The following is a 13816-nucleotide window of genomic DNA, read 5'->3' as shown; positions in this document are numbered from 1 at the left end:
TTTTTCAGGGGGAAATGGGTATATAGATGCAAATCAGCATCAATTATTATATTAAATTAATCAATTTAATATAAATAGTGATATTACTAATTCTTATGCTGTCTTATGACCGAAAATTAATTCGGTGCACATCCTTGTTGAATTCGGAGAAGTATAGAAAATTACACAAATAAATATAAGCACTAAGACCTAGCTGCGACCGAAGAAGGCTTTCTTAAAATAATATTTCGTTTTTTTTTATTTGATTAATAATTTTATTTTATTTTTGCAACATTTTCTGCCGGTTTATCCGGCAAAATAGTATCCGGCCGTGAGAGTATATGTTTATCTGGTATCCGGCTATCCTATAAAAATCACTATCCGGTGCATTCCTACTCTTGATTAAAGATCCTGTCGACAAGATCAATAATTGCGCTCAATTAATGGTACAAAAGATAGCATGAAAAATAATTTAAGTAACGGCAAAAAAAGTAGATTCAGTACCAATCATAAATCAAAGAATTATTTTTTTTTTGTTATGTTACTACCCTTTGCATATGGTTTGTCTAAAATACATAAACTAAGTTACCCCCTTTGTGTTAGGACTGCTACCTAGCTACAATTCATAATTCATTAAATGATGAAGCAATATGTTTCTGTTTAACTACGGAAATTTATATGAATCTAATATCTACATTTCAATGTAAATTATATATATATATATATATATATATATATGTATATGTATTGCACTGAAGATGAACCAATCCAGAATTAAAACGTTTATATTTTTTTGTAATTGAATAAATTAATATATACACTACTGGTGTTGCTTTTCATTGTCAGTGTCTTTTATAAATATTTTGTATATTTAATTTTACTTTATTTGATATATTTTATGTTTTGATATATTTAAGCTTCTTCAGACGGAGTTGCAAGACTATGGAATGCGTCTACAGGAACAGTAGAACGGGAATATCAAGGACATCAGAAAGCTGTCACAGCTCTTGCTTTTCGTGATGAAATTGTTTCTGCGAACTAGAAATAGAAAGTGAATACTTAAATATTATATTTGATTTTTTAAATAAAAACATTTCAGAATTCAAAATTATGTTATTATATGTATGCAAGCGTACGTGTATATATATGTGTGTGCGTGTGTACAAATGAAATCCATTGAAGTAAATGTAACATAATTTTTATTTTTTTATATACATGTACTATTATATTTTTTTCTTACAATAAGTAAGAATAATGATAATAAGAAAGCCTTCTTTGGTCGTAGCTAGATCCTAGTGCCTATATTTATTTGTGTGATTTTATACATTTCTTTGAATTCAACCAGAATGTGCACCGAATTGTTTTTCCGGTTGTAACACAGCATGTCGAATAAAAATTAGTAATATCACGATTTTTATTTAATTAATTAATTAAATATAATAATTGATGCTAATTTGCATCTATATACTCGAGAAGTATCATTGTGCCCCGGTGGTCAAGGTGGTAAAACATCGGGACCGGAAGTGCCAGATTTGTACCCTGGGTGGGGTGTTATTTTTCGTAATAAATCTTTTTACAATTTTTTCAGGAGGTATATAGATGCAAACTTGTAGATTTTCTCTTAACAATCACCAACTTTTACAACAGCTAAATACAACAGCTACAATGGCTAAATAATTATCTTGTTAAAAATTGGATACCAACCAACTCAACCACTTTATGCTCTAATCATTCATAATAATTATCAACTTTTGTTTAATTAAAAAATTCCTGCATTTAATTTGAGACGAAAATATTGCGGGGAGATATGACATCAATACACTTATATCCATACAGTACACACACATGAACTACTTTATATATTCATATGTATGTTTGTTAGAGCATATATATATTCATATATATGCTCTAACAAACTTATAATTCTTTAACCCTTAAACATATAAGTGGATCTGAGAGACTCCATATGAAGTTTCGAACGCTTGTTGTGTGAAGACGGAATAAGATAGGAGGTTCGGACCAGGACATTAAAAAAGTTTGAAATCTCCTCTTTTGATTGATATGGTTGATTAACTTTTTCGGTCAACTAGAATTTGAATGGCACGGCAGCAAAGTTTTGTTAGGGCGACCCATATAGTGTGTGAGTGAAACTTTTTTTAAATATGTTATTTGACCGATAATGTAACAACACAATGATAGTAAGAAAACCTTTTTTGGTCGCAGCTAGATCTTAGTGCTTATATTTATTCGTGTGATTTTATATACTTCTCCGAATTCAACCAGAATGTCGAATTAATTTCGGTCGTAACACAGCATGTCGAATAAGAATTAGTAATATCACTATTTATATTAAATTGATTAATTTAATATAATAATTGATGCTGATTTGCATCTATATACCCATTCCCCCCCTGAAAAAACTATAAGTAATTTATTGCGAAAAATAACACCCCACCCAGGGTTCGAACTTGACACCTCTGGAATCTCTGGTTCCGGTGTCTTACCACCTCGACCGAAATTAATTCGGCGCGCATTCTATGAGGAACCTGAAAATTGTGGTGGAGAATAAAACATCAGCAATCTATATATGTATAGTTTATTTACACATTGTTCATTTGCATACGAAAAGACGTGCCCCGTTTATTAGGATGTTTAAAATATGCACTCTTTGAATACATATATATATATATATATATATATGAATAAGTGTGAAATAAGATAAAAATTAATTTTTGAAAAATATGATTCGTGCTATTTTATTTCAGTAAATATACATGCAAAAGTGTGAAATCGTAAAAAAATGAGATTTTGTTGGAATATAATACTATAAATATCAAGATCAGCGCCTCTAGTGTAACATTCAAAAACAATTTCCCTAACATCTTTTGCATGTCTGTTACTTTTGTGTTCTATGTTACTCTCTTGTTCTATGCTCCCGCCTATTGTATAGCGTGCCACATGCGACTCACCATTATAAGTGATGATTAAATAAATTAAATTAATTAATCTGAAACCAAATCTTATTATCACCAAGCTCCTACAGATTATGGGCTCAGGACGTGTTACCGATAGGCGTGATGTTTAAGTAATACGTGATTGTGCTGGACGAAAGGTATAAATAGAATAAGAAAGGTATAACCTTTGTAGATTTTTTTTGCTAAAGAAGAACGCCTTCGACCGGTAACATGACAGAATCTACGTCCAATATTACTGTGAGTTTCCAAAAACTCAAAAGACAAGACAATTATATAAATTGGAAATTTCAGATAAAAAATTACTTGCGGCACGATAATTTATGGTACACTATCGCTGGATATCCCAAAAATAACACAACTGCACAAGAAAAAATTCATCGAGATGAGAAGGCCTTATCTAGAATAAATCTCATGGTCCAGCAATGTTGTTTCTCGTACCTTATAACCTGTGAAACGGCGAAGGGTGCATGGAATGCACTTGAAAAAGCTTTCGAAGATAAAGGTCTTAATTGACGTCTGGGATTACTTCGCATCTTATGTTCGGTAAGGCTAGAAAATTTTTCTACTATGGAAGCATACATCAACGAAGTTATGTCAATCTCCGAAAAACTTCGTGCAATGGATAAGCCTGTAGACGATGAATTTCTCGGTAATGCTACAATGACTCACTGAGGAATATCAACCAATGTGTATTACCCTTGAACACTGCCTCAGCGATTACAAGTGATTTGGTTAAGACAGAATTGCTACAAGACACCAAATGGAAACAAGAAGTAAATCAAATTACTATGTATTCCAATTTAAAACAAAAAATAACCAAGGATAAAGTTAAACCAAAGAAACCATGGTGTTTTAATTGTCACACTGTCGGACATTACACAAGACACTGCTTAAAACCGAAACGTATTCAAGATGCTGATTCCAAGAAATCGTCAGAGAAGAAATCATTGGACGAAACCTTTGACAAGAAACCTGAGAAGAAAAACAGCGAAAAAGGATTATTTTCAGTCCTCAGCGTTCATCATAATAGTAATCAGCACAGCTAGTATATCGACTTCTGCTGTTCAAAGACTATGAGCTCAATTAAAGAGCAAATGTTGTACTATTTGGAACAGACTGGTGCAGATATCGAGGTAACTATTGCAAACAATAAAAAACTCTACAGCAATGGCACTGGTGACGTACCTATAAAAAAAGTCAATTTGGTAATTGTAATTAAACTATTTGTAATGTAATGCATGTTCCTAAATTATCTGTTGTTGTCCGTCAGCGAAACAGCGAAGAAAGGTTATGTAATTACTTTTGACTCTAGTGGGTGTAAAATCTATGATGATGAGGATTACGTAGTTTAAGGTAAAGTACAAATGACGGGTTCCGAAGTAGGAGGAATATACAAACTAGACATTGCTGATGATGTCATTAATCTCAATACAACTAATAAATCTGAGAATGCAAATATTAGCATAGCAAAGGCATCAGAACAAATTTGGCATAGAAGACTAGGTCATCTGAACTATCCAAGTTTATATCAACTCAAAGAAGGTATTACTACAGGAATGGCGTTCACTAAAATATCTATAGCTCAGCAGTCACAATGTATACAATGTCTTAAAGGCAAACATTCAAGGGAGCCATTTACAAGAAGCGAAGATAAGGAATTAGCTAAAAACAGATTAGACTTGATTCATACTGACTTGTGCGGTCCTATGCCTACCAAATCATGGAGCTGTAAGCGCTATATGTTAAATTGTATACGTTTATTGACGACCATTCAAAGAAAGTATTCGTGTATTTTCTCAAAAATAAAAGCGAGGTTAAAATGATTATTTAAGAATTTATAGCTATAGTAGAGACAGAATGTGATACCAAAGTCAAAATAATTCGGTCTGACAACGAGACTGAATATTGTAACAATACATTAACAAATTTTCTTAAAGAAAAAGGTATCAAACACAAACTGACAGTACCATACAGCCCTCAGCAAAATGGTCTTGCCGAAAGATACAATCGAACCATCATGGACAAGGTTAGATCCATGCTACAAGATTCAGAATGTGAGCAGCAAATACGGCTGTTTACCTGATTAATTGTTCTTCTACCAAGAAGCTTTCTGGCATATTACCACAAGAGGTCTGGACAAATAAATGTGCAATTTGAAGCACTTAAGAATATTTGAATGCGAGGCCTACGCTCACGTACTGGACGAGAAAAGATTAAAGATGGATCCCAAGAGCAAAAGATATATCTTCGTGGGATATTGCGAGAACAGCAAAGCCTACAGACTGTTCGATCCTTTGACTCACAACATCACAAAATCAAGAGATGTATTCCTCGAAAATAAACCAGAAACTTCATCAGAAGATGATCAACCTAGAGATCAAGTGCAACATAATTTACTCCTCTTAGTAGAGGAAAATACATCTTATTCTCTGGAAGAAGATGATGCGGAATCTGATGAAGGGAGTGATATCCAATATCCTCAGAATCGAGATGAAGAGAAAGATATATTTCATCATCTGGAAGAAGATGAAATTGAAGACAAGCAGAATCAATACAAATATCCTTTACGAGAAGATGAGATTGAAGACAAGCAGAATCAATACAAATATCCTTTACGAGAACGTAGAGCCAAAAACTGCTTAGATTACTCAAAAGTTACAGACATGCAAGAGAAAGACGCTGGAAAATTTGTTTTTGAATGTTACACTAAGAGCGCTGATCTTGATATTTATAGTATTATATTCCAACATACGCCCTTAATACTATGAATAATATAAGAGTATTTTCGTATTAAAATAAGGTAGTAAATAAAACTTATAAAGTTATCTTTCTATATTGATCACAGGCAAAATAAAATGATAATTATAGTGAATCATAACGTTAACTATAGCTTAAAAAAAGAATAAACGGAAAATTATTTATTACTTTAAAAGTCTTAAGCCAGTTACACACTTATGTTTTGAGCTATGTAACGGTTTAGTACAAACATCTGCTATCATCATTGTAGTTGGCATATACACTAATTTAATTTTGCCTTTATCAATTTTTTCTCTTATAAAATGATAACGAGTATCGATATGCTTTGTACGTTGATGATAAATAAGATTATGTGCCATCTTTAGAGCAGATTGATTGTCGTTATATAAGTCTACGCAGTCATTATTGTCATACAATGTAACAAAATTATTTTGTCTTAGTATTTCGTTTAAGAATGCTCTTAAATGTACTGATTCTTTGGCTACCTTGCTGAGAGTCACATACTCAGCCTTTGTAGATGATAACGCAACGCTAGCTTACTTATGACATTCCCATGATATGGCAGCATTAGCATAAGTAAAGACGTATTCCGTAAATGACTTTCTGTTTATAGGCCCAGGTCGTTAGCCCAGTCGGCGTCGACATATCCAGATTAACTTACAATCTTTTATCTTCAAATGCACTAATCCTAGATTCGTTGAACCTTTAAGATAGTGAAGTATTCGTTTGGCTGCTAGCTAATATTCCTGAGTATGATTTGCATTAAATTGATTTAAGTAAGATATCGCAAAGCTAATCTGGTCTAGTGATCATGCTTAAATATAGTAAAGATCCTATAAGCTGTTAATAAGGCATTTTATCTTTATCAATTTCTTTCTTCACAGTAGATAATTTGACATTAGGCTCTAACGGAGTTCTTACAAGATTGCATTCTAGCATTCCAAATTTTGTCAACAAAGAAATTATATACTGCTTTTGACTGACTTTTATTTCACCTTTCTCTTTATTTTGCTCAATTTTCATGCCTAATGCATGAGTGACCGGACCTTGTAACCACCTGACTTTTCCGCGCACGGGGCGACTGACTTCGGCGGACGAGGACGCGGAGAGGTCGCCAAGAGAATTAGACGTTTGTTAATGGTGAACAAAGCGTGGTTTATTTCGGTATAATACAAAACAAGTAGCGTTCTGAACGCGACGCGCGGACGGACAAATGGCGATGACGCTTGGACGGACGCAACGAGAACTTACTTTTACGCGCGAACGGACAACGAAATTATAACGCGCGGACGGACGAGCGGAAACAGAACGCGCGGACGAACGAAGACGGAAAATAGAACGCGGATGCCGAAGACGGGAATTATCGAACGCGGTATTTACAAGGCGCGGTGTTATGTACAAGCGAGGGATTCCGAGCCGAGTTTCTCGGAATTCGGAATCCCTGTTTACGCGTCGGTGTCGTGGCCTTGCTGAAGGCCGCGGCCACGGCCAAAGACGTCGCGCACGCGGTACAGCTGTACTGTTGTTCGAACACGGTCGCGGCGCGCTGCGGTTAATACCGCGATGTTGTGCGGCGGTGGCAATTGACTTACGCCAAGATCACTTGGTGAAGGCGCGGAACTCCACACCCCGAGTCGTGAGTCGATGCCGAGCAAGAAGAGCGGATCGGAAATGCTGACTACCAGGATCTCCCGGTGGAGCCCAAAATTTACTTGAGCCCGTAAGTCGGGAGTTTAGGAGGCGGACGGCTAGTCGCCAAGATCTCTTGGCAGAAGCTAAGATCGCTTAACTTCAGGCTAGCTCTAGGAGGCATTTCTTTTGCAGACAAAATTCGGAAAAGAAGCCTTGACTGTAGAAGCGGCGGTGCTTATATAGCCGAGTCTCGAGGGCAGGGGTACGGAACGGTGCGGTTACGGAGGAAAAATCCCTGCCGCTCGAGATCGGCAGCGACCGCCACTTTGGTCGCTTCTCGAGCACGTGCGCGCGGAGATCTCGACGCGCGGATTCGTGTTCGCGCGCTATACCGGTTTGAAAGTCTTATAGGCGCCGTGCTCCGGTTTTTCGCTATCCGGCGGTTGTTCGACCGGACAGCCTGGAACGGTGGACGGTTCGAGGGGAGAGCGAAAAGGCGGTTTGCTACAACCTAGATCTTTAATTTTAAAGTTATTTTTTAAAGATGTTTTTAAGATCTTTACTGCGTTACCGTCATTGTAGAATATAAAAAAATTATCTACATACAATGCTATAATAACTATAGAATCATCGTTTCCTTTCTTTATAAATACCTACGGTTCATGTTGCATTGTTTATAACCTAGCTTAATAAGTATATCTCTAGCTTTACTATTCCAAATACGGGAGGAATGTTTCAATCCATGAATTGCTTTCTTTAAGATATAAACTTTATGTTCCTTTCCAGGTTTAATAAAACCTTTAGGTTGAGTCATATAGATTTTTTTCTTCTAAATTATTGTGTAAGAAAGCCGTTTGAACATCTAAATGATCTATTTTTAAGTCCAACTGAAGCAAGAGCAATTAACATCTTAATAGAACTGTGTTTAACCACAGGAGAAAAAGTTTCTGTAAAATTAATTCCGCATTTTTGGATGAACCTTTTGACTACTAATCTAGCTCTATACTGTATAACATCACCATCGGCATTACGCTTTTAAAACTCATTTATTTTTTACAATATTTATACCGGTAGGTTTGTCTACAAGCCCCATATTTTCTTGAAAGGAGTTAATCTCTGCATGCATTGCTTTTTCCATTTTAAACCATCATTGCTTGAGAGAGCTTCATTTACGGTTAGTGGTTCAAAGGTTTCACAAATAGTGTAATACATTACTATGTTACTCTTTTGCTCCATGCTCCCGCCTATTGTATAGCGTGCTACATGCGACTTACCGATGATTAAATAAATTAATTAATCTGAAACCAAATCTTATTATCACCACGCGATTCTACACATTTGAAGGTTATAATATCTGTCAAAGTGAAATCCAATCAGATATCCATGTAATCCAAAGATATTGTCATGAGTTTTACATTGCTTTTTGCACGTTATATGTCTTTATAGCGGTTTATACAGGCCACAATATGCGAGCGCCTGCCGAACGGCAGCCCGCTTTACACTACGGGCATCTGCCAAATGGCAGCCCGACGGCCACCGCGCGCAAATAAGCGCGCCAGCGGAGTACGCGGTCCAGCATGCGCGCGTGATACAAAAACAGGTGGCTGAAACAATAAGGAGTTATTCGCATTTAAAATCCTACAGAAAAAGAATACAAGGCGTAACGAAGGTAAGGCACCTCTTCAAGGCCTTATAAGGCATTACACACACTTGTAGGTAAAGGCGCATTTTACGCTCATCTCATATGAGGCAAGCACAGAGTACCGAGACGACCATTACAACGCTCGAGCTGCTGCCGTGGAAATTGATACCACTCGACTTGGAGCCGCACTAGGCCATCACGGGTATACCTGGCAGAGAAAGATCGCCGCATTTGGAGATACACTTCACCTCGGTTTCGCGAGATCCCTTGACTGGTCTTACCACCGCTGTCACCCACCAAGAGATGAGCCGACGACGCGGCCACGCAGGTGAAGCCAGAGACAAGGAGGATCGTGTGTTACAACTGCCGAAACCACCGAAGGTCTCTAGCACTTGCAGGGCTCAACACGCTGCGCCTGAGGTCACTCCTTTCCACCGGCACCGCAGCCGGGAGCGCAAAGACCGCCGGAGCCGTTTGAGAGGATGCAGCGGATTGGACCACCAACAAAATTCCCGCCATCCCAAAGCGCCACGTAGAGCTCGCCGGGAATCCCGTTGCTCAGCAGAGACGACGCACCGTACAAAAAGGCAAGCAGAATGACCATCTCGTTCCACGCCGCCATCAAAGCCGCGGGAAATTCGAATGTGTTAAACACCGTCCATACCAGCCGCGCTAACACCAACGTCTTCAAACGGTCCTTTTCAGGGCCAACAAATTACACAAAACCTAAAAGAACTTTTGTATATTATACGTGTTGTAGATAACCATATAATATAATAAAAGCAGATTTTTACTGCAAATCATGTTATCATTTACGGACCGGACTTTCTCCTACTTCCATGCAATTTATTGTACTCAGTACAACCACGTTAATAATGCGCATAGCAACAGGAAATTAAGATTCCTATTGCTATGCATACTTGCAGCGGATTCAAATTCCACATACGCGAAAGATTTGAAAGACTCTGATGGTCTGTCGTGCTTCCGGTCTGAATCAAACAGCGGAAACACCGTGTAGGAGCGCTAAGCACCTCTACCCGGGCACCGATGTGAAGTTAGCGTCCAACTTTATTAAAAACAAAAATAATTAATACAGATCGATTGTACTTCGTTTGTACCCGTTTGTACCACTTTTCTTTTCGTTTGTACCTCAAGGGGTAAAGAGATATTAAGGGATGAAAAATGGCCAGCGCCCAACTATAAGATTTTTAAATTTTGTTTACGCCATTCGAAAGAGAATCGTTTGTACCCGTTTGTACCACTTTTGTTCTCGTTTGTACCTCAAAGGGTTCGGAGATACAGCGCTTTTCAGTTTTACCCCACTTCCATCGAGAAGTTAGCCATTGTATAAGATATCGAAAAACGACCAACGGCATTCGAAAGAGCGTCGTTCGTACCCGTTTGTACTACTTTTATTTTCGTTTGTACCTCAAGGGGTAATAAAACATAAGGGGGTAAAAAAATAAAAAATGCTCAACTAACAGATTTTTAAATTTTGTTTACGCTATTCGAAAGAGCATCATTTGTACTCGTTTGTACCACTTTTGTTTTCGTTTGTACCTCAAGGGGTGCGAAGATACAGCGTTTTTCAGTTTTTACATACACCCTTCCACCAAGAAATTAGCCATTTTATAAGATATAGAAAAGCAGCCAACGGCGTTCGAAAGAGCATCGTTTGTACCCGTTTGTACCACTTTTGTTTTCGTTTGTACCTCAAAGGGTTCGGAGATACAGCGCTTTTCAGTTTTACCCCACTTCCATCGAGAAGTTAGCCATTGTATAAGATATCGAAAAACGGCCAACGGCATTCGAAAGAGCGTCGTTTGTACCCGTTTGTACCACTTTTATTTTCGTTTGTACCTCAAGGGGTAATAAAATATAAGGGTAAATTCGGCGCTTGACAGCGGAGTCGTCAGGATAGGGAAGACCGCGTGTCTTCTGAGTGCGTGTGCGCGCCGACTCAGCGCGTGCGATGACTCGGCGCATCTCTTCTGGTGGTGATTGCCGCCAGGCAGTATTTCGGTGGACGCAATTAAACATTTTTAATGGGCATCTGTGGTGGCGCCGGTTATGGCCCGGCGGCCTTTTTCCGGTCGATGTTCGCCGGGACAATGCGTTCTACGGGGTGCATTATCACATAGTTCATCAAACTGAAACTACATGTATATAAAGTAAAACGCCCTTTTATTTTTCTGCTTCAGATTACCTGGGAGATCAATATCATGCACACCAGTAGATGAAAAACTTTGCACAGTGTGATATTCAATCATATATAACAGATATGGCCAATTTTCACAAATTTATGTCTCCGAAACTAAGGCTTATTCAATCAAACGCCGTTACACGTTTTTTTCATCTGCAGAATAATTAAAAAAATTAGGGTCGAAATCCCAGGGTGAGCCGCCGAATCCTCCCCTTGTTAGTTACAGTATACATTAGACAATCTGATCGTAATTTGACATCCACGAAAGATTCAATCGAGGTACTTTTTTAACATTGTTGTATTGTATTGTGACTAACTATTTGATATTGACGAACACATTGTGGATTAACGTAGGTACCAATTGTTTCAAAGAATTTGCGGCTAGATATTCACACACCAGTAAACATTATTGCCTCCAAACGAGCAATCTGGACACTTACAGCGTTCGTGTTCCTGTCAGCGATATATTTGACGGATTGTGTAAATTGACTCGACTCCATGAATTATTATTAGTATTGTGACTGACAAAAATTGTTTTAATACTCAGTTTTATTAATTATTGCGATTGAAAAAGGTTTAGTACAGTCGAAACGTTTCGTTTAAGCCTAAGACGTTGTTCTATGTAGAATATTTGAATAGATATATTCCATCTAATTTGCTCGCTTTTTGACCTTCTTACCAACATAATTCTTTGTTATAATGTTTTGTAAAGTCCTATTAGATTCTGCAATAAAAAATAAAGTATTGAATTTATAAAAATCCATTTTAAAAATTTGATCTTGAGTTGACCTTGGCCACATCTCCGAAGGCCAAACTGATATCATCAATAAATACTCCATTTTATGCCCTACAACTTTTGTTTGAATTTTTTTTTTAATACTTAGTTTTCAAAATCAAGAGGTCCGAAACTTTTTCTACACTTTGTATGTGTAAAGTTATATAAATATAAAAATTATATTATAATGAAAATATCACTATATTCGAGGGGTGTCCGTAAATTAAGGTCTCCAACGATGCCGCGTCGCAACAAACAGCGCTAGGCAAAATCCGATAATACGGTCGTGTTTCTTGGTTTCCTCTTCACAAAATGCCGCTTGGTAGATCTTGTTCGGACGCTGAGTTTTGGCACAGCAGCCGTTCACGATGAAAGGGACACTCGCCGCTCTCGCCAAGTGCAAACTTCGTTCCGTCACCAGATTTTTTAACTTTAAGGGTACCATTTTGATTGAAATTCATCGTCACTTGACAGCCACATATGGAGAAAATCATCTTGAAGCAGTAGCTCCTCCACCTTCGCCACCGTTTCATCTGAAATCAAGGGCCTTCTTCTATCAGGCTCTTCTTGGACATTCGTACGGCCTGTAAACACTATTTCCTCACATTTTTGATGTCCATGCACTGTTCTCCATATGAGCCGATGAATTTCAACTGGGATTGTGTCCTTAAAGTTCAAAAATTTGATGGAACGAAGTTTACACTTGGCGGGAGCGGCGAGTGTCCTTTTTATCGCAAACGGCTGCTGTGCCAAAACTAAACGTCCAAGCGAGCTCTATCAAGGGGCATTTTGTGAAGGGGGAACCAAGAAACATGACCGTATTGTCGGATTTCGCCTAGCGCTGTTCGTTGCGACGCGGCGTTGTTGGAGACCTTAATTTACGGACACCTCTCGTATATTCGAACTGAGACAGTAATTATAGTAACTCATTTTCACATATCCTACGTTGTCAGGCATCATTTCGTGTAGTCTTGCTACGATAAACATCCTTAATGTATGTGCAAAGTCAATAGATATAGATGAATTAGTCTGAAATAAATTAGTTGGCACAAAATTTTAATAGTACCAACTACTTCTTTCATTAAATTATCAGGCTTTCTTTTACCTGATCCTCGTTTAGTAGACATCTGATTACTGGTACCTTGCATTTTGTAAGCTAATAAAGCAAATACTGGATTTGTTGATGTTGAAATAAAAGTTGTATTTTGCGAAGTTGTTTCTATAAAAACAAACACAAGCTGCGAAGATTGATGCACGGGAGATGCTGGCTGAAATAAGATAAAGTTAATATTCTGGAAGTTTATAATATCAACTATTTAAAACTTACTATGCCAAAATTTACAGAGACTATCGATAAATCTGTAAAATTATCGAATTCTTCCATTGATCAAATCATAAATTTCTGTAACAACATTTCAAGAATAAAATTTGATAAACGTTACAAATAATTTTATGGTACTAATTACTCAAAATGTACAAATATCAAAGTAGTAGCTATTTCAATAATAGCTTACTTTTATTGAATCATTGTAATAAACATTTAAGACTCGTAGTTTTTCAATAACTTATTTTTCTGATAAACATTGTGTTAAAGTTTCACTTGAAATCTGCTTTATTTGTGATATGGGACCATCATATTTTTTCAAGGAAATAGTGATATTTGAGAAGAAAGTGCTCTGAACTACTGTCTTCTGTAAAAACTTTAATGATCGTACAAATACCACTTTGGAATGTACATATTTGCAGTGTCCTTTCTGCTGCGTTTAGATTCCTTCACTCTTCAAATTTGACATGAAAGTATCTCATACTTTTGAATCTGCTTGCTACAATAGAACCTACAAAGAATAAGGACG

At 37.2% G+C, this 13816-nt stretch overlaps 1 protein-coding gene across 1 annotated transcript in view; it reads left to right on the top strand.

The window, feature by feature from the left end:
• The window catches only part of LOC105199966 (target of rapamycin complex subunit lst8), a 62113-nt gene extending 61026 nt beyond the window's left edge, over positions 1-1087 (top strand). The window contains exon 7 of the mRNA XM_026139058.2: positions 897-1087. Coding sequence (XP_025994843.1) covers positions 897-1021 — 125 coding nt within the window. The 3' untranslated portion in view covers positions 1022-1087. The remainder of the gene's footprint in view (positions 1-896) is intronic.
• Positions 1088-13816: the final 12729 nt, after the last annotated feature.

Source organism: Solenopsis invicta, chromosome 11 (assembly GCF_016802725.1).
Source record: "Solenopsis invicta isolate M01_SB chromosome 11, UNIL_Sinv_3.0, whole genome shotgun sequence".
Classification (NCBI taxonomy): domain Eukaryota; kingdom Metazoa; phylum Arthropoda; class Insecta; order Hymenoptera; family Formicidae; genus Solenopsis; species Solenopsis invicta.
This window is presented reverse-complemented; position numbering and strand designations above follow the sequence as displayed.